Source organism: Mauremys mutica, chromosome 1 (genome assembly GCF_020497125.1).
Source record: "Mauremys mutica isolate MM-2020 ecotype Southern chromosome 1, ASM2049712v1, whole genome shotgun sequence".
Classification (NCBI taxonomy): Eukaryota; Metazoa; Chordata; order Testudines; family Geoemydidae; genus Mauremys; species Mauremys mutica.
The window spans coordinates 305,926,838-305,947,879 of NC_059072.1; the positions used below are offsets into that span (position 1 = coordinate 305,926,838).

Sequence of the window (21,042 nt, forward strand, 5' to 3'; positions counted from 1 at the left end):
TCTGAGGATGAGGACTGATGGGTCAAAGGAAACCTGCACAACACTTCCAAAAGATGAGCTGGGAGCTTAAATTCATTACTGTTAGACACTAAAAATCATGGACTGAACAGACACACTGAATTTATGGCTTATTACAACAATCTGTAATCAACTATCCCCCCTCCCCAACCCCTTTTGGTCTTATGATTGCAAAGGGCCACTCTACCTTGAATAATCCCTTACAACATGGGCTAACTACTTATGCTAAACAAACTGTTCCACCTTGTATTTGCTCTGACACTGGGAGAACCCTTCCTGGAGAGAGCTCTGTGTGGCTTGAAAGCTTGTCTCTCTCACCAACAGAAGTTGGTCAAATAAATGACATTACTGCAATATGCTTTTTAATAAGGAATGAAGCTAAAGTGTGGAGGTTGCCACTGTGAACATAAGGATGTGTGTGAGGTAATGGTCCTAAATGCTGCAGGAATAGCCGTGCAAACTGTACTGTTTGGAATTAATGGAAGTGCTGTACTTTGGGGTTATTTTAATTAGGGTTACCTCGGGGATCACCGAGAAAGTCAATCTTTGACACAGACATGCCATGTACCTGTACATTTTAAATGTCATACAGCTACCCCAAGGCTAGACACAGAGAGAAGAGGAAAGTAAGCTGGTTCTCTCTAGGAGTAGAGTGCCAGTCACAAACAAGGATCCCAGAAAGCCTGTTGTGGTTTTTTCCCAGGCAACCCAATTCCTGGCATGACTGTGGATGCCATTCCCTGCTCAGTGCTCTCTGGACCTTGTATTACACCGTATGGCCATGTTTTCCTGTGAATTAGAATGAGTTGTGTCCGGGTCACATATACTACGTTGTAGGACGCTGATGAATATTGTATTGCCTGATCCAAATGCTCTAAATCAGGGTTCTCAACGTTTTTCTTTCTGAGGCTCCCCCAACATGCTGTAAAAACTCCACACCCCCTGTGTCACAATAATGGGTTTTCTGCATATAAAAGCCAGGGCTGGCATTACGGGATAGCAAGCAGGGCATTGCCTAGAGCCCCACACCACAGGAGTCTCCGCAAAGCTACATTGCTCAGGCTTCGGCTTCAGCCTTGGCTGGCAGGGTTCAGGGCCTGGGCTTCAACCCCATGTGGCAGGGCTTCGGCTTTCTGCCCTGGGCCCCAGTGAGTTTAATGCTGGCCCTGCTTGGTGGCCTCCCTGAAACCTGCTCGCAGCCCCACCCCCAGGGGTCCCCAGACCACTGGTTAAGAACCACTGCTCTAGATCAGCAGTTCTCAAACTTCATTGCCCTGCAATCCCCTTCTGACAATAACAATTGCTACATGACCCCAGTGCCCTGTATTACTCTGCAGCCCCACACAGGGGGCTACAGCCTGGGGCCAAAGCCCTTGGGCTTCTGCTTCAGCCCCGGATAGTGGGACTCTGGCTTCAGCTTTCTGCCTGGGGCCCCAGCAAGTCCAACACTGGCCCTGGCGACCCACATTAAAAGGAACTCACGACCCACTTTGGGGTCACGGCCCACAGTTTGAGACCCGCTACTCTAGATCAAAAGAGAGAAGAAAAAGGATACAAGGAAAGGAAGGATTTTCTTGTGGACCATCCACAAGACTGGGAGTTGTGGGTTCTTAGTCCTGGCTCTGTTACTGACTTACGTGCCCTGGCACCAGTCACCCAGCTTTCTAAATTTTCAGAAGTGCTGAACAGAGTCACCTCTAAATGAAGTCAATAGCAGCTGCGCGTACTCAGAACTTCTGGAAATTGAGCCCTAATCATGTACTGATGTGCATAATATTTTAAAGCCAGAAATGACCATTGTGGTCATCTTATCTGCCCTCCTACCCTCACAGCCCATAAGACTTCTCCCAATTAATTCCTGTTTGAACTAGAGCATCTTTTAGAAAAAAACATCCAATCTGGATTTAAAAATTTCCAATGACTGAGAATCGACCACAACCCCTTGGTAAACTGTTCCAATGCTAATTATCCTCCCTGTTGAAAATGTGCCCCTTATTTCTAGTCTGACTTTTTCTAGCTTCAACTTCTTGCCACTGGCTCTTACTATATCTTTGTCTGCTAAATTGAAGAGGCCATTATTAAAGTTCTGTTCCCTATTTAGGTACTGTGATTAAGTCTCCCCACAACCTTCTCTTTACCAAGCTAAACAGACACAAGGAGCTCAATCACTATAAGGTATGTTTTTCAGTCCTTTTATCACTGGCTTTTCTCTGAACCCTCTCCAATTTATCAGCACCCTTGAATTGTTCACACCAGTGCCAAACACAGAGGTAACATGAACTCTATACTCTTACTTGATAGTCTCCTGTTTATACATCCTAGGATCACATTAGTCCTTTAGGCCACAGCACTAGACAGGGAGCTCATGTTCAGCTGATTAATCCACTATGACCTCCAAGTCTTTCAGAGTCACAGCTTCCCAAGAGAGAATCCCCAATCCTGCACATATGGCCTATGTTCTTTATTCCAAGGTGCAACACTTTACTTTCAGTTGTATTAAAGGGCATATTGTTTGCTTGCACCCAGCTTACCAAGTGATCCAAGCTGCTCTGTATCAGGGACGTTATTATTAACCACTTTTACCATGGTAGGTTTTTGTTTGCCGTGTGTTCATATAACTAGAAAGATTTATTACTGCAAACATCATACATTATGCTCAATGCAATAAATGATTCTCTCTGTATTTAATCATTTGCTTAACCCTAATTTGTCTGTCTGTTTAGGCTCATATGCCACATTCACCTTCATAGTATCGGAGTAAGGGATAAAAAGATATCACAGCAACAGTAGTTTTGTGAAGTTACCCTCACAAACAGCTGCACTGAGGTGATCATGGAGTCCCATGTTCAATATCCATTCAGTTAGCTCCTTCCTCATTTTTCCCCTACCTGCCCATGTGAATTTGCAGAAAGCAGCAGCTATTGGAATGGTGGACACGGGAAGTGGAGCATGAATGGCTGGTGACTGATGGGGACTTCCTGAAAGAGCAAAGGAAGTACCCACCCTGAGGCATGCAGGGGAGCAATTGACTCAACCAAGAAGGAAGTGGACTCCAACCCACGACCACCCCAAGAGCCCCGCTTTGAGAGGCACAATGAGCACCTACACCAGATGACCAAGGACCCACAAACCCCAGAAGTGATCCAACAACTGCTAGTGCCACGTAAGTTCCGGAAGGACTTGCTGTGGCTGGCACACTCAGTGCCCTGGTCCAGACACCTGGGGTAAGAGAAGATCCTACACTGGGTGGCCCTTAAGTTTTTCTGGGCCAGCAGCCATAAGGAAGTAAGTGACTTCTGTGCTTCCTGCCCGAAGTGTCAACACACCGGTCCCAAAGGAATACCCAAAGCATCCATGATCCCCCTTCCAGTGGTAGGAGTGCCATTTGAGAGGATAGGCATGGACTTAATCAGGCCCTTAGAAAAAAAAGTAGTTCTGGGTTCTGCTACATATTGGTGGTGGTAAACTATGCCACCCAATACCCCGAGGCTGTCCCCTTGCATTCAACAATGGCAGCCGCCATAGCAAAGGAACTCTTAGAAATGTTTGCTCAAGTCAGGCTACCAAAAGAGATTCTGACAGACCAGAACGCCAACTTATCCCAACTAATAGCAGAGCTATGCAAGCTACTAAACATCCAGGCCTTGAAGACTTCAGTCTAACATCCCCAGACTGACAGCTTAGTCAAAAGATTTAATAGGACCTTGAAATTGACGCTCCATAAATTCATAGAGGATGATCCACAGCATTGGGATAAACTGTTACCTGCCTTGCTGTTTGCAATACGAGAGATAGTCCCGTGGACGCTTGAGGTCTCCCTATTTGAACTGTTGTATGGAAGGCAACCCAGGGAGATCCTGGACCTTCTTCACGAGACCTGGGAGGAATGAGAGTCCTGGGTTACCGGGTCCATCCCATATATATATTACAACTGCAAGAGCGCCTTAAGAGGCTTGGAGGGTTTGCCCACGAGAACTTAATGAAAGCATAACAGACCCAGGAGCAGAGGTACAACCAGGGCACCCGTCTGCGAACCTTCGAACCCAGCGATCGTGTCTTGTTGCTACTCCTGTCAGAGTCCAAACTGTTAGCCAAATGGCAGGGACCGTTTGAAGTAGTCCGAAGGGTGGGACCAGTAGATTATGAGGTCTGGTTGCCCAGATGGTGGCATGCAGTGAAATTGTAAGTGCTCTCCTTATCACTGCAGCAACATTCCCTAGTAATGCAAACAATCGATCTTCACTGGTCATAAACAGAGCAGACAAAAATATTCAAACCAATTTGTTAATGAAAAATGTATGACATATATGCACACAGGTCTATTCTCTCTCACTTTCATAGACGCCGCCAGAGACACTTAACATTGGGGAAAATACACCACCAGATTGTAGTTTTATATTATACCGATTTATAAAGTAAAATTAAAGAAATCTAGGCAATTAAAGAAAACTAAGCAACATTTCAATTGACCCGAAACAAGTTTTTCAGAATTTTGTTTTGTAGAAAACAGATTTTATTCCAAATAAGAAAAAACAATTTCAAGCTGTCAGGCTACTACATACTATTCATCAGCCTGCAGCACTGATCAAAACTCAGAAATTGAGTCAGCTATATTTGCCTGTTAAGATAAATAGTAATATCATCACATTGATTCTAACATTTCTGATTAAGAAGTTTTACCTGGAACTCCTGGATACCCAAAATACCCTCACCCGCTGCCCTCCCCCCCAGCTCCTTGCTTTATTGCCTTTTGTACTACCTGCCATCCAACTTGCCTTATTGGGGGAGAAAGTGGGCCATTTGATTCCCTTTCCCCACTCCCCCATTTGCCCAATCAATTCAGGTCTCCTCAGCTGGAAGAGGCTCACATCTTACCCCCTTCCCCTCTGCCAAGACTGAAGAGAGGTTAGGCACAGATCTTTTGCTCCTTTTTCATCAGGAGGCAAGACCCTGCCACACATCTTCAAATGTTGGCAGATATGTAGGATGTACTATCTTAAGCTCTCATGCCCTTTCCTCTTAACATGAGGAGTTGTTGGGGCACATAGTAATGATAAAAGCAGCAAAGAATCCTGTGGCACCTTATAGACTAACAGACGTTTTGCAGCATGAGCTTTCGTGGGTGAATCCCCACTTCATCAGATGCAAACTATCTTGCATCTGACGAAGTGGGGATTCACCCACGAAAGCTCACGCTGCAAAACGTCTGTTAGTCTATAAGGTGCCACAGGATTCTTTGCTGCTTTTACAGATCCAGACTAACACTGCTACCCCTCTGATAGTCATGATAGATAGTCAGCCACTCAGGCAGGAGTAGTGGATGAGGTTGGATTTTCCTCTCAGTAGTGGAGCCTGATTCATATGGTCATGTACCCACCCCATCCCCCTAATATTTCTTGGAGAAACATGACCAAGTGTCTTCTCTTTTGATCCGTACTTTTCCTCTGCTCTCCCAGTCCTACACGTACCTTTCTTTAGAATCATAGAATATCAGGGTTGGAAGGTACCTCAGGAGCTCATCTAGTCCAACCCCCTGCTCAAAGCAGGACCAATCCCCAACTAAAAATCACACAACAGCTTGCTATTTTGACTGATGGGACTTAAAATTCTCCACTCATTACTTTGAAATGAACTCCCACTACATACACAACTGATCTTTCATCTACTAAACTACACTCAAATGTCTTGTTATTACTCTTTTGAAAGAGGAATTTTAATCACTCTCTAGCTCCAGGGACCATAGCACCTGCTCTCCAAACAGTGCTTAAGTGAAAGTCTATATAGTATCTCCCCACATAAAAGTAATAAGCATATTTATAGTCTGATATTTAGCAAATGCTTCTGCTCCAGCTTTTTTCACAGCTTCTTCAGCAACTCATTTCATCCCCCTGTTCATGAGCAGTTCCAGGGAGTTCCATAACATGAAAAGTAGTTTTGCCAAAGATTTAGTGATCTGTCTTAATCTGTATTTAAGTAATGCTCTTTGTACAAATTCCTCTTATATAAAAGCACACTGGTCTGGCTGGTACTATAAAAAAATTGATGTATCCTGTATGAAGACATATTTTTGTACTGTTTGCAGGCAGTCAACAACAGGCTTCTATCACCAGAGATACTCCAGAGTCAGAATGGGAGGGTAAAATGTATTTCACACAATCCCGCAATTGGTATGGTAGATGCCAAATATTTTGGGTCTTCATAAAACATCTGACCATTTTACTTAAAATCTACAGTGCACAAAATTCATCCCTTTTAAGTCATTGGCTTCCCAGTAGTACTACTTGCCAATAATAAATTGGCAGTATACTTAAATATGAGTTCTTTAGTCAGTGCTAGATGCTTCGTGGGACATAACACAACTGAGATGTTTTCATTTTATTAATATTTGTCTAAGTTCCTAGGGTAGAATGCTTGCATAGCTCTTACAAAAGCCATTTACTTTTAAGATGCATTTGGACAGCTGCAAAACTCAGCACATTGTGCAGATCTCATGAGAAGACATCCTATGCATTCTAGTTTAAGCTTCTTTTACTTCCACATAAGGAGCTTCTAATATTTAATCATGTTTATATGTTTCATATTCCTCTGTACTACATTTATAGATGGGCCTACACAAACTCCATCTGAACTTTTTTGAAGTCAATCATTTTGATTCATCTTTACATTTAAAGTTACAACTCCTTCTTACCCTCTTCTTTGTTGCAATATTGACCTCTCCTAGCCTACATGAGTCTGTCTGGGAGGCTATGTAATCTAGCAAACTGCATATAAAACTACCAATTCCGTGTTTAGCATGGAGTAGAGAGGAAATATTTCTCTTGCAACAAAATTTAAAATCTCTGCAAAATAAACTAAAGGATCACAACTCAATACACCAAACTGAAGTGTACAATGCAGTCCTAGTACCTTATTAAATGAATCAAATACTATGTTCTCCATGTACTTTACATGCCATCGCATGCCGCTGGTACTATTTGAATAGTAATTAGTATGCAGCCAAAAAAAAAAAAATCTAAAGTTCACAATTTTTTACAAGAGTAAATTACAACATTGATTATAAATCTGCAAGCTTGACAATACTGAAGTGACTTAAAGAATTGTCTGACCTTCTCAGTGCATATCACTATTTAAAATAAATACATACATACCACTGACATGGCTCTCACCTCTGTTTTCCAAGTGTGTGGTCAAATATTTGTATGCAGCTCTCCTCTAATAGCTTTGTCACTTTCATGTCTCCACTGTAGTTTTCATGCAGATATTCCTGATTCAAGACTTTCACAGTATTTTAATGGTAAAGGACCTTTATACTCCACCTGAAGTCAATCTACTTGTGAATCAAGATTACCAACTAAAAATGTGTAATAAATCACCTGGGTTTGCTAATATTTTAATGGCTACATAACTATCTTTTGACAAAGTGCTGACTTAAATTACTCTCCTCACAGATTTTAACTATGTTTAAATATTTATAATTGCCATGAATAACTGAGATTAAGTTCTGGCTATCAGACAACCGGATTCATGCAGTGTTATAGTCATGTTGGTCCTAGAATATTAAAGAGACAAGATGGGTGATGTAATACCTTTTATTGGACCAACTTCTGTTAGTCAGAGAGAGAAGCTTTCAAGATGAAGAGCTGTGTGTAAGCTCAAAAGCGCTCTCTCTCCCACCAACAGAAGCTAGTCCAATAAAAATTAAAGATCATACTTCATCCATCTTGAGACTAATAAGATCCATGAGTTGTATCCCAAAGCATTTGCATGGTTTCCCAATTTTAGCATATAACATTTGACTACATCAAAGTATTTCTGCCCTTCACTTTCATCTCTTCATTTTAAAGTGAAGTTTTACTCTAAAAAACTTACTATAAAAAAAGTGACATCTTAAACACGTGGAACAGTTATTGGTATTTAGTTGTATCTGATTTTAGTGGCAGACATTTGTATTGCTTTTTAGTTCTGTTAGCTCTACAAGCTAATAGTGAGCTGGATTCTATGCGTTCTAGTGCATCAACAGAAATGTAATAAAGTCAAACCAGTTACCTGTGGAAATCCTTTGACAGCAGTGTGGCTGAACAGGTATTACCAGGGATCTAATTTGCCCTTAAAAACTTTTGTTATTGCAATTTTGAGAGAAAGCACACAAACTAAAACTGAGTGTGCAAGGCTGACTGGAAACACACATAGAATCATAGAATATTAGGGCTGGAAGGGACATCACGAGGTCATCTAGTCCAACCCCCTGCTCAAAGCAGGACCAATCCCCAGACAGATTTGTATCCCAGTTCCCTAAATGGCCCCCTGAGGGACTGAACTCTCAACCCTGGGTTTAGCAGGCCAATGCTCAACTTGACAAATTAAAACAAAAAAGTGAAAAGTAAATTAGATTTTTCTTTTTAATTTAATGTGTGTTAGCACCAGAGGTAGGAGAAGTATTATATATTATATTCCTTTAGTTTTGTCACTTAAAACTGAAAAATGCTGCAAGGTAAGCAAAATGGCACACAACGAGATATACCATTGGTTGGTTTGTGTTGAATTTCTCATAACACAGATGCTTTCCAGTGCCTTTCAATACAGAGAAGCCAGACTGGGAAGATCTGTATGTTCACTTTTAGTATAATACAGTACACTAGATGATATGAAACCATCATTGTATCACATATCAAGTTCCCATAAGTTTATGTGCTGCAATGCAATTCATGAAGAAGTGCCAGAACAGACATGCTGTTTTACAGATTAATTTACAATACCTCTTCACCTGTTGGTTTAAAACCTACCAATTCCTTTATGGGCTCACTTAACCATGTGACTTATTCATCAAAGTGGACAAAGGAAAATGTAATACTGATCTCTTGGGAGAGATTTTATTAACTTACAATTGACATTCTAATTCTCTATGTCAAGTCTGCCACACTTTAGGAAATATGCTTTATTGTTCATATACAAAGCTACACGATGCTTTTTAATAAGCACCAGAAACCATGAAGACTCAAGTGCTACAGTATATTTTGTAGTGATTGTTACATTGTCCCGATATTTAGCTGGTCAAATCCGCAAAGCGCTTCTAGAAAGTTGCTGGGTTTGTTCAAATGCACTATTTATGCATTCTGATTGGTATGCTCAAATCCATTCATTATACTGCAGATTAAAGGTCTCCAATAAAAAATACCATTTCAATACATTCCTCCACATGATGCGTGCTAGAACGTCTAGTCATATTTATCTTTACATGAAGCTAATATGAATATACAGTTAAAGTAACTTCAGATTTTATTCAGAAGAATCTATTTTCCAACAAAAACCTTGTTTTTGACAATAATGAATGAATACTGCAAGTGACATTCTGCAGCAGAAGCTGGACTGTTGGGACAGCAACTAAAGTCTACATTTCAGCAATACAGACACTTTTACATGAACTCTGACCATTTTTAATATTAACATTAAGAACCAGGTGATTTAAAGTTTGTGCACCTGTCAAGCAATTAAAACCTCCACACAGAAAAAAAGAGGAACAAACCCACAGAACACAGTATTTCAGAGAATATAACACTTTAGACACTTCCATGACAATTCAGATCAGATTGGCAACTGAAACTTAACATCCACCTGAGCTTCCTTTGCTAAGGTCACTATTTCTGAAAGTTTCACAACCTGTGGGGGGGAAAGGAAATAAAGTTAAGGAGATAAAGAAATATTAACAGTTTAACAAATGAAACTACTACATTTTAGGAGTTCAACTAGATAGTCTATTTTAGAAAGTGATGTTAGAAAGAGCTTGCCATAAGATTCATAGATTTAAAGGCCAGAAGAGACCATTGTGATCATTTAGTATGCATGACACAGGCTACAGACTTTCCTGAATTTAATTTCTGCTTCAAGTCAAATATCTTTGGTTGAACTAGAGCATTTTTTAGAAAAAGAGTTTTCCCCTACTGTTACTCACACCTTCTTGTCAACTGTTTGAAATGGGCCATCCTGATTATCACTACAAAAGTTTTTTTTCTCCTGCTGATAATAGCCCACCTTAATTAATTAGTTTAGTTAGAGTTGGTATGGCAATACCCATTTTTTCATGTTCTCTGTGTATATACACATCTTCATATTGTATTTTCCACTGCATGCATCCAGTAAAGTGGGTTTTAGCCCACGAAAGCTTATGCCCAAATAAATGTGTTAGTCTCTAAGGTGCCACAATGTACTCCTCGTTCTTTTTGGATTTAAGAAGTTTCCTGTGATGAAGAATTCACCACAACTCTTATTAAATTGTTCCAATTGTTAATTACCCTCACTGTTAAAATATGCACCTTATTTCTAGTCCACATTTGTCTAGCTTAGATGCCAGGTGGCCAGCATGCATTACTAACAGATGCTAATGATGATGTTTGTTCGTAACTTTATAAAACCAGCAAATTGTGCATAAGTAATCTACACAATCATGTGATCTTATTACTGTCACCCTCATTTTTCCCTCTTCCATTTGTTTGTTACACCTACTTTCTGCATTATCTTAAAACAAAGCTCTTCAGGGAGTTAAGACTTGTCTACAAAGAGTTAACCTGGAAGTTGCATGTAAAAGAGTGCCTTGTTCCTGTTCAGTTTAAGCCATGTTGAAAGTGGGTTAAACTAAACAGGAACAAGCCACTCCCATTCCAGAACAAGAGAATGCCCACACATTGCACTTTTAAAATTAATCCATGTTAACTTTCAAATGTAGTCAAACCCTTATATTTTAATATACATTTATATAGTGCTCAGAACAATAGGCCTCAATCCAACTGTGCTTTTTTAACACAAGTAAATATTCTCTGGAGAAATTTATGTTATTTTTAAACTACTAGTACCTTTTAAGGTGATTTACCTGTTGGTATATAGGATATAATTTTAGATTAGCAAAAATTAATTTGGGTCATGTTAACCTTGACAAACTTATTTCTTTGTTTATAAAATGATACCAGTAGCTTTGGATGGTGGGCACCTTATACAAATGCAATATAGGTCTAAAACCCAAATTCACTGCTGCAGAAGCATTGTAATGATCAACCAAGGGCTTGATCAGCTTAAGAGGATTTCCACTGTGCCTTTAAACTCAGTTTTGTGGATCAGGGTGAGTAGGTTCTTCCACTGAACGCAGCTAGTTCTGGAGAGTTCAACCCCAGGAGCTAACATTACAAATGATTCAGATTACACACTGGTAGCTCCCTTGCTTATTAAGGAGTTCAAATATTTACCTTGGCCTTAAACTACTACAAGTGTTGATCTAAAAGTACACTACCAAGGAGAGGTGCGCCACTAGAAGTGCAGCCTTTCAGATGAGATTTTCACTTGAGGTACCCCTTCTGCCCATCTACAACATTAAAGATCTCTTGGCTCTTTTATAAAAATAGGTAATCTGATCAATATTCCTCTCTAGCAATATAGAGCAGGTTCCTAGTTTGGGGTAAAATAGATTCTGCCTATAAAATCACTGCCCTACCAGTTAGTTACTGCTCTGTAAAATACTTTGGATACATAGTGTCAGTGATCTTCAAGGCTTCAAATATTTTATCCTAGACTGTTTTAAGTTGACTGGGGGAAGATACAACTTTATTAAGACTTCATATTAAAGCATAGCATCTGTTATGAAGAGTTATGCAAAAGAGCTCTTTCTTGCCCACCATTTTAGCAGCTTCATCCAAGTCATCACAAGCAAGGATTTTGAGGCCACTAGCTGTTATTAAAGCCTTGGCATCATCAACTCGTGTACCTGAAGAAAGAGAAGTAGTTTTAAACAAAAGAATTCAGTACTGAATGAAATAATGACCTACTAACTACCAGCTTCAATCAGAGACCGTGTGAGCTGCTGGTGATCAAGTTTTCCAGGACAGATCTACCAAGACATCTCAAAATTGAGATAAGTACAGTATACATTAAAAGGCATTTACAGTAGCCGTAAGTTAGATTTGCTGTTCTAAAATGTCAACTAAACAGTTATCAAAAAAACAATATGGTAAGAAATATTTAATAGAGTCATCAAGAAAACACTGGATTTTAGATGTTAGTATATTTCTCTTTACAAAATATTCTTCTGTATTCAAGCAATTTTGCTATGCATTAAGTGAACTGCTAAACACGGTGATCACTATTACTATTACTCTAGCACCTAAGAGCACTACTGACAAACATAAATCCAAAGACTTAGATTTACACAGTATTGAAGAGTGCTCACCTTGTAACCGTACAACAATAGGTATTTTTAGGTCCAAATCCTTTACTGCCATAATGATACCTTGTGCAATAACATCACATCGCATAATGCCTCCAAAAATATTCACCAGAATAGCCAGTACCTGCATACAGAAAGTAGCACTTAGGGTTATACATTTAATGATAGAACACACATCAAGTCCACCATCCTACTAGAATATTATGAAGAATTTTAACAGGCAGCAAATAGCCCATCAAATCAGATAAAAAAGGGATTCAGCCCACTCAGATGGGCAAAAATCAGTTCTAAAAATTCAAGCTCCAGAAATTCAATGCTTAGCACATGGTTTAAGAAATCCTTCTTTCATATTCTAGAAGAATTCAGCAGAAAAGTTACTCGTCTCTAAAATAATGTACATCAGAATCCTGCTTATCCAATCTAATTGGGACTGGGAGAAAGATAATCAAAGATTCGGATAATCTGGAATATGGGACAGTGTGAGGCTGCAGCACCATCTAATGACCAACATGAGAGATTGCCCACTTCTGGACCAGTGCGCACTGTTAGGTTTATATGGAGAGTCGGATAATGGATGATCAGATAAACAGGGTTCTACTGTACTGCGAGACAATTATTGCAGGACTAAGTATTATCTAGATCATCCCTGACAGGTGTCTAACCTGTTCCTAAAAATCTCCACTGATGGAGATTCCACAACCTCCCTGGGCAATTTATTCCAGTGCTTAACCACCAGGCAGATTTTCCTAAAGTCCAACCTAAACTGCCCTTGCTGCAATTTAAGCCCATTGCTTCTTGTCCTATCCTCAGGAGGTTAAGGAGAGCATTTTTTCTCCCTCCTCCTTGTAACAACCTTTTATGTACCTGAAAATGGTTATGATGTCCCCTCAGTCTTTTCTTTTCCAGACTAAACAAACCCAGTTTTTCTAATCTTCCCTCATAAGTCATGTTTTCTAGACCTTTAATCATTTGTGTTAGTGTCTTCTGGACGTTCTCCAATTTGTCCACATCTTTTCTTAAATGTACCACCCAGAACTGTACACAATACTCCAGTAGAGGCCTAATCAGCATAGAGTAGAGTGGAAGAATTACTTCTCGTGTCTTGCTTACAACACTCCTGCTAATATATCCCAGAATGATGTTTGCCACTTAAACTTCAAAGATGCTCTGTGATTTATTTTTGTTTTTGAAAGGTTCTGTATTTGCCCTTTAAGACACCAAAAGTCGCAGGCACTAATAACCATTCCTGATTTGTAAGAAGTTAACTGAAATAAGATGCAAACCAAAGACAAACCTTTTGATCTCTAACAAGAATGTAAAAATGGCTGCACCGTGACTTTTCCTGATAGTCTTGCTCAACCAATTTTCTGGAGAAAGCAATTACTTGTATTCAAAGAAACAAAAAAGAATTAAACCTCAGCTATTAAAATCAATGTCATAACTGTTCCATTTGCCAACAGTTTGGCCTTCCAGTTTAAGACAATCCTGCTAGAAGTATTCCCCAAACTAATACTTAGGCCTGTCACCTGTAACATGAACTCTGTTGAAGGATCTACATTAGAAGAGAGAATGAGCATGCTTTTTTAGACTGAAGGTCATTAACTTTACCACCATGTCTTTGCAGATTACATTTAATGTTAGAAGTTAGATTATGAGTAAGGGTATGGCTACACTTGAGAGTTGCAGCGCTGGGAGTTACAGCGCTGGTCGTACAGCTGTGTAAGGAAAGCGCTAGTGTGTGGCCACACTCACAGCTACCAGCGCTGTAGTGTGGCCACATTTGCAGCATTTGCAGCGCTGTTGGGAGTGATGCATTATGGGCAGCTATCCCAGCATTCAAGTGGCAGCAACGTGCTTTTCAAAAGAGGGGGGTGGGGTGGAGTGTGACAGGGACTGGGGGAGAGAGAAAGTGGATTTTTGGAGCCGACACTGTATCAGCTCCCTGCCTTGCAAAATCAGAAAATTTTCCCGACCCCTTACTCTTAACTGCAAACGGCCTGCAGACCAGATAAGCAGCTGCTCCAACGGACTCCCTTTCTCCCCCCTGCCCCCGCTGTTTCTATCCTCAAGCAAACACTCATCCCCCTGCCTGCCTCATTCACAGCAAGGTAGTGGGTTCTCTCATTTGATTGTTCACAGTCAGTTACAGATTGATCACAGCAAACAGGAGCTGTGTTTGTTTTTTAGATAAGCAGCTCCCGGAGCCCTGAGTTCACAACAAAACAAAGAGGCAGCATAACAAAACAAAGAGTAATTTAGTTAAAAGCATTCTGGGATATCTCCTAATACCCTGGAGGCCAATAACAGCGCTGGTGTGTGGCCACACTTTACGAGCAGTGCTGTAGCACCAGTGCTGCAATCGTTATACCCCAAGCAGACCCAGGTGTACAGCCAGCGCTGCAGCCAGGGAGTTGCAGCACTGGATGTGCCCTGCAGGTGTGGACAGTTACTAATTGCAGCGCTGGAAAGCCTCCACCAGCGCTGCAACTCTCAAGTGTAGCCATACCCTAAGAGGGCTGGGGCATAGGAAAATGACAATTCTTCTTGAGCTCTATTATACAGTCTGTATTAAGCTACTACAAGTTACCAGTTCAACAGGACAAAATGCCCACTCAATACAGTGTGTGTTAAAATAAGTTCTCTAACATAAGAAATAGTCATTTTCAAATACTTCAGCACATTGCAATGTTCATTCTTTTACTTTTAGGCCTGGTCTACACTAAGAAGGGGGGGGTCGAACTAGGGTACGCAAATTCAGCTACGTGACTAGCGTAGCTGAATTCGAAGTACCCTAGTTCGACCTACTCACCCGTCCAGACGCGGCAGGGTCGAACTCCGCGGCTCCCGCGTCGACTCCGCCACCGCCGTTTGCAGTGGTGGAGTACCGGAGTCGACCGCAGCGCTTCCGGAGTTCGAACTATCGCGTCTAGATCAGATGCGATAGTTCGAACTCAGAGAAGTCGAACTCACCGCGTCGACCCGGAAGGTAAGTGTAAAACTACCCTTAGATAAGGGATACAGCAGCTACCATACTGATGTCTTCAGCACCAGAAAATATGCTTTAACACAATATATAGGTGGTAGGGAAAGCAACTAAACATGCAAACCAACTCAGCTTAGAACAAAGAAAAACTACATTTTAAAAAAGTCGTTCTTCAGCATTTTAATCCCCTTTAAACAAAGTCAAGTTTATTGAAACAGTTTTAAATTATTTTAGTCAAAAGGAAAAAGTTAAACAAGCCTAGATGGCAAAGAGCCCAAGGCTACAGGACTGAGGTTAAAAGTACTTTCAGAACTTGACTGCCTGTCTCAGAGGAAGACAAGGTGGGTGAGGTAACATCTGTTATTGGACCAACTTCTGTTGGGGAGAGAGAGAAAGAGAAGCTTTTGAGCCATACAGAGCTCTTCGGACGAGAGCTGAAGAAAAGCCCTCTGTGGAGAGAGAAGTTTCTCTCTCCAACAGAAGTTGGTACAATAAGAGATACTACTTCACCCACCTCGTCTCTCTACTATTGTGGGACCAACACACCTACAACATGTCTGAGGGAGTGATTTGATCATTTCTGTAGCTACCAGGTAGGCAATGCTTCTGTGTTGGTACACCGTGGCATGAAAAAAGGATTATGGAGGGAGGTGGAGAAAAATCAGAAAAAAAGTAGAAGGTTGAGCTCAGTTCTACAGAAGGGTGCAAAGAGCTTGGCTGGAAAGCAAGCAGATAGGAAGCATAGTTTTTTGGTTAGAGCATGTGGGCTGGGATTCAGGATCCTGGGTTCTATCCCTGACTGAGTCTCCACAACATTTCAGTGTGAATAAAAAAGATTTTTAATAAAGATTTACTTAAAAAAACTTAAGTTTCCAACCAGCTGTCAAACACACAAACTGGTGAAAAGTTGTTAGGGGCCCTCACCTAGTCCGATACAACCTTCAGGGCACAGTACAAGGCCCATCTGCAGAAATTTGGTAAGGGTGGACAGGGAAGGGATTAACTGGATCACTGTCCTGCTCTCACCTCAGGCAACCAATACTAAAAGATGGGAAAGACCAGAGCATCAACAGTGCTTCAGAAGATTTCAACAATTGCTGTGCTAAGACCTTCAATGCATAAGGCAGCAGGGAAATCAGTGTGAATGCCGATACCTCATGAACCAAATGAGCCAAGTCAGAACACATGAGAGCATGATGCACAAGGAGGACTTTGATTGCAATAAGTGCTCTGACATTTCTCAAAGCAAGGTCTGCAGCAAGCAAAGGAAATACTATGGCCTTCAAGATGAAAAGGAACAATCTGCATATGTCCTCAAACACCACTTCAGATCAGTCTCCCAGTCCTGAATCTATAGGGAAAGAACACTAGAGGCTTTTTTGTAGCTCCACCTCGAGTTCAGGCTTCAGAACAGCAGAATGCCAGGAAAGCAAATTGCTCTCTGCACTTCCTGCTGATACTTCCCCTGGAGAGGTAAAGTGGCATCCAGTGAGCTGGAACTCAGTACCACTGATATCAGGCACACTGCTTGCAGTGAAGCCCAAGGCTTTGTAGAATGACAATGTCTCAACACTGAGCCCAGAGGGAAGCACAGTCTTGGTATTCAGTAGCTGAAGCCAACTCAGGTTACTTCCAGAAGCTCTTCTTCCCAGCATTTTGCGCTAGCTTTGTGCTGATCTTAAGAGGGTTTTCTACCTGCAGAAAAGACTGGAGGCATTCGCCAAATGCTTGAATGAGACAATTACAACAAACCCTTCATAGATGCCTGATCCCAGGCAAATGACACAGCAAGCATGCTCATCTGTGTACATGATTCATCAGGTCACATTTTCTGTACTTTTTCTAAATGCATTCAATCATTTTAAGATCTTAAATGCTGCTTTATACTGGAGAGAGGTGTTCACTGAGCTACCACAATGACTCAAGCGAGTCATTTATTCTGAGGATGCTACAAGTTCAGAGCCAATGTTCACCCATCACCTTAAAATGTATCCAAGTCAAGTCATCTATAGTTGTGCTGTCAACCTCCTTTAAGGTGACGAACACAACCCAGTTTAAAACCCATCTGTTGCCAGAACAACCTTGATGGCATATCTGAGGACATCCCCATGCATGCATTTTAAAAACGTATTTACAGCCTGCTGTGAAGAGATTCCACAGAACACCATCATTTTAATCTGCATACATTTAAGTTAAATTTTAAAACCCTTGAAACGCTATGATCATAGAGAACAAAATTAACAAGGAAAAATGGTAAGAACTGTGACCTTATTAGCAGTTAAATGGCAATCATTTAACAATTTTTTTAACACATGGAAGTCTTTCTTCACAAAATTAAATGTACATTAAAGCCACTTTAAGCTATACATGCAAGCATAATTTCTCAGTCAACCAGCCAAATGACTAAAATTTGAATATTCTTTTGTTCTTTAAATTAATACCTGAAAAATATTTCGGTCTTTACATTAAATACCTGAAATTGGATTCCAAATAAATATCCTTCACAGGGACTATTATATCATGACTTCTTGGTCCTTGACCAGACATTATGTCAACCTGTACAGAACATGCTCCATGGGGAGGTTATGCCAGGGGGTTACCAAATACTGTTGATGAAATCACTCCATTGCTACTGGCCAACTTGTATCAAGACTGTTGTCTCAATAGTTTTCATCAGGCAAAGTTTTTAGAGTTTAAGAGGAGACAGGCTTCAGCCAAGTTTACTATAGTTTAGTATGGTTCCTATCAATTCCTGTTGTGGGGTGCTTGAACAAACATGAAATCTTGGGATCCCAGCACCCAGTGGTAACAAGCAATTCAGCTTCTTGCAAACAGCTGTTTTGTCAGCAAGCCATCCAAGCATTCACTCTGTGTATTTACACGGCAGCAGATGATAAGCCAGCCTGAAAGAAAGTAGATGATCCTAGCCCACCACACAGTGAACATGCATTCCTACTACCACCTAAGAGAGTTTACAGCATTAAGTAGGCTCTCAATGCACTTTCATACCTAGAATGCTGACGGAAAACACTGAAGAATCTTTCACCTGAAGAGCTATGCAGAAGTAACATTACCTACTTTATCTTGATTTATAACCTCAAAAAGGAATAGAAGTGTTTTACCCTAATCCTTCATCTTAACATGACAGTGCACCAAGGTCACTATGTGAACTAGGAGTCAGTACTCCTATCATGCTGCAACCCATAAAGCTGGTAAGCTCTCTCGCTCTCTCTCCACAGCTAATTTAGCATTTCCTCCCCTACTAACTCACAGCCACTTCAGGCTTTTAATGCAGCACATATCGCTGTATTAGTCATCTCTGTTTCCTACCATCAGCCTCTGCACCTCTGCTTCCTGTCCACCTCACCTATTGCCCAGGGACACATCTCATACCTTTTTCCCAGCTCCCACGAACCTCAATCCCTCTGGAATCACTCACTTCTCATCTCCCACAACCCTCCAGCTGCATAACTGTCACTACCCATCTGATTTCCTCTTCACTCAGCATTCCACAAAATATAATGGTATTGTTCTTAATTGTACTAATCTCTCCCTTCATCTGCTAAATACCTCACTGTTATACAGAACCACAACTTACATCCATTGTATCTGCCAGCCTGCCCTTTTCACTGTAGCCTTAACTCTCAATGGAGGTGGAATACAAGCAAGCAGGGATGCCATGGATACCAAGTTCTATTTGTCAGTGTGACTGATAATACAAAGTCAAAGGGGTACTTCATATGCAAATCCAGAACTGAACTAGTGACTCACTTCAAGCTCTTCTCCATTCTGCAGGAAGAGATGAAATACTCCAAAAAGATACTGATGAATACTCATGGGCAATATTGCTTTGTGATGTGCTTTGAAATTGAACACACTGAAGGAATGATTTAATTCCGGAGGAAAAAACAGGATTGGGGGTTCAGGGAAAGAAGTTTGGGAGGAGAGGGATGGGAAGAGAGAACAGAGTGACCTTTTTAAAACCTTCGCTGGATGATGGTGGGTGAAGGCCTCAAACTTAAACTGAAACGTTGTTAGTGCAGAATGCCAAATAAACTCAGCTTTCCTTTAGGGTATTACTCCTATCCATCAGTAAATGTATGTCACTAGGGAAGCCCCAGAGTTCTTCCTCCTGTTGCCCAAAATTATACTCAGTTAATCTTCAATTAACATTCAAATAAAATTTATATATTATTCCAGTATAGGTACAAAGATCCTGGAGCTCTTCAAAATAGTACTGGGACATTTGTATCCTTCCAGGCAAGTTATCAAAATAATTTTATCTTGCAATGTTGCTATTTGGTAACATAGTACCTTAGAATCTTAAAGTTTATGTACAAATCAGACAATACCCATTAAAATCTAAGTCTGGAATCCTGCAACTGGATCTGCATAAATATACATGTGCACCAGCATGAATCTAGTTGCAGGTTTGGTACTCAAGTCAGAGATGGACAAGAGAGTCTCTAACATGACACCAACATACATACAGTTTCAAATTCCTTTTCAAACAAGGAAAGGACATGCTTAGGATATTCTAGGAAACCCCATATTAGCCTAGCTGGCCACTGATCTAAGTACAAATAATTCTGGTATTGCTAAAGAAATTCTGCTTTATCTAGTGTAAAATAAGACAGCCTGGTTTGAAATCACTGGTTTATTCAGCAAGGACAGTTAAACAGATTTAAGGATTTTTAGAAGGGTAATAACAGCACCTTTGTACTTGCTTACAGTACCTACAGATGCGATTTTTGAAACTGGGGATCAAGTTACTGTGTTGTTCATTTGAGTCTGCTAAGTGTATTTGCGCTTAAAAAAAGTACACCAGAGCTGAAGCTGCGAAGATAATTAAAAGGTAAGTTGTTTACTATTTATACTGAATACATGTAACAATGCATCTTCTCTATGTTTATACTACATCTAAATGACTTTCATCAGCTCCTAGAGAATAACTGTTTCTATTTAATTTGCCACTATCTTTAACCTCCCTTCAAATTACATAGGAAAGTGTTACTTTATTTATTCCCTTTTCTCATGCTAATTCTGTTAGAAAATTCTAGTTTTATTTTTAAAAGGACTATTTTAAATTCCCACTAAAAAAATGACTTGCAAAGAAGGGAGTTTGGTAGCCTCCTCCTTTTAATATAAAAAAACTTTATACAAAAAAATTGAAAGTTTTCTTCAGAACAGCATTTGCTACTTCTCCCCTCCTCCCCTCTCAGATACATTACAAGTGTTAGGTATCCGCTACTAATTTTGCAAGTTAACTGCTTTGGAAAAAGGAGAGAACTACTGTGAATTACATCACAACTGTCTGAAATCTGTGCAATTGACAGACATTTTGAGAAAAGGCTCTGTGGGAGATTCAAATACTCATGTCTGTCCCTTCAACTGAGAGACTTCCTACTTCAGTTCTCCTTTCCTGTTCTTTGCTGAAGGACTGAAGACTGATATTCCTGATAAGGTTTTTTTCTTAACATGTTTTTCAGGCACATCGTAAAGTAGCAAAGACAGCACAGTTCTCCCTTCTTTGTAGCTCACCTTTAAAATCCATGTCTACTAGTGGAAACATACAATACATACAATGCATTGTCATATGGCGTTTTAAAATAATTATTCAACAGTGCAGAACTTTGAAATACTAAGCCTTGTTTTACCTTTTTATCTGAAGTAATAAGTTTAAAGGCTTCCGTTACTTGATGTACTGTAGCACCACCGCCAACATCAAGGAAATTTGCTGGAGTGCCTCCATGAAGTTTAATTATATCCATTGTGGCCATAGCCAAACCAGCACCATTCACTGTAACAAAAAGTTACAGTTAAGAACTCCATT

General features: G+C 40.4%; 1 protein-coding gene across 2 annotated transcripts in view; it reads right to left on the reverse strand.

Annotated features, from left to right (window-relative positions):
- Nucleotides 1–8,874: 8,874 nt before the first annotated feature.
- The window catches only part of SUCLA2 (succinate-CoA ligase ADP-forming subunit beta), a 62,458-nt gene continuing 50,290 nt past the window's right edge, over nucleotides 8,875–21,042 (reverse strand). For both annotated transcript variants that reach the window (XM_045013706.1, XM_045013697.1), the window contains exons 8-11: nucleotides 20,867–21,009; nucleotides 12,230–12,350; nucleotides 11,679–11,767; nucleotides 8,875–9,675 (exon numbers count right to left, since the gene is read on the reverse strand). In XM_045013706.1, the coding sequence (XP_044869641.1) occupies nucleotides 9,601–9,675; nucleotides 11,679–11,767; nucleotides 12,230–12,350; nucleotides 20,867–21,009 (428 nt within the window). In that variant the 3' untranslated portion in view covers nucleotides 8,875–9,600. The remainder of the gene's footprint in view (nucleotides 9,676–11,678; nucleotides 11,768–12,229; nucleotides 12,351–20,866; nucleotides 21,010–21,042) is intronic.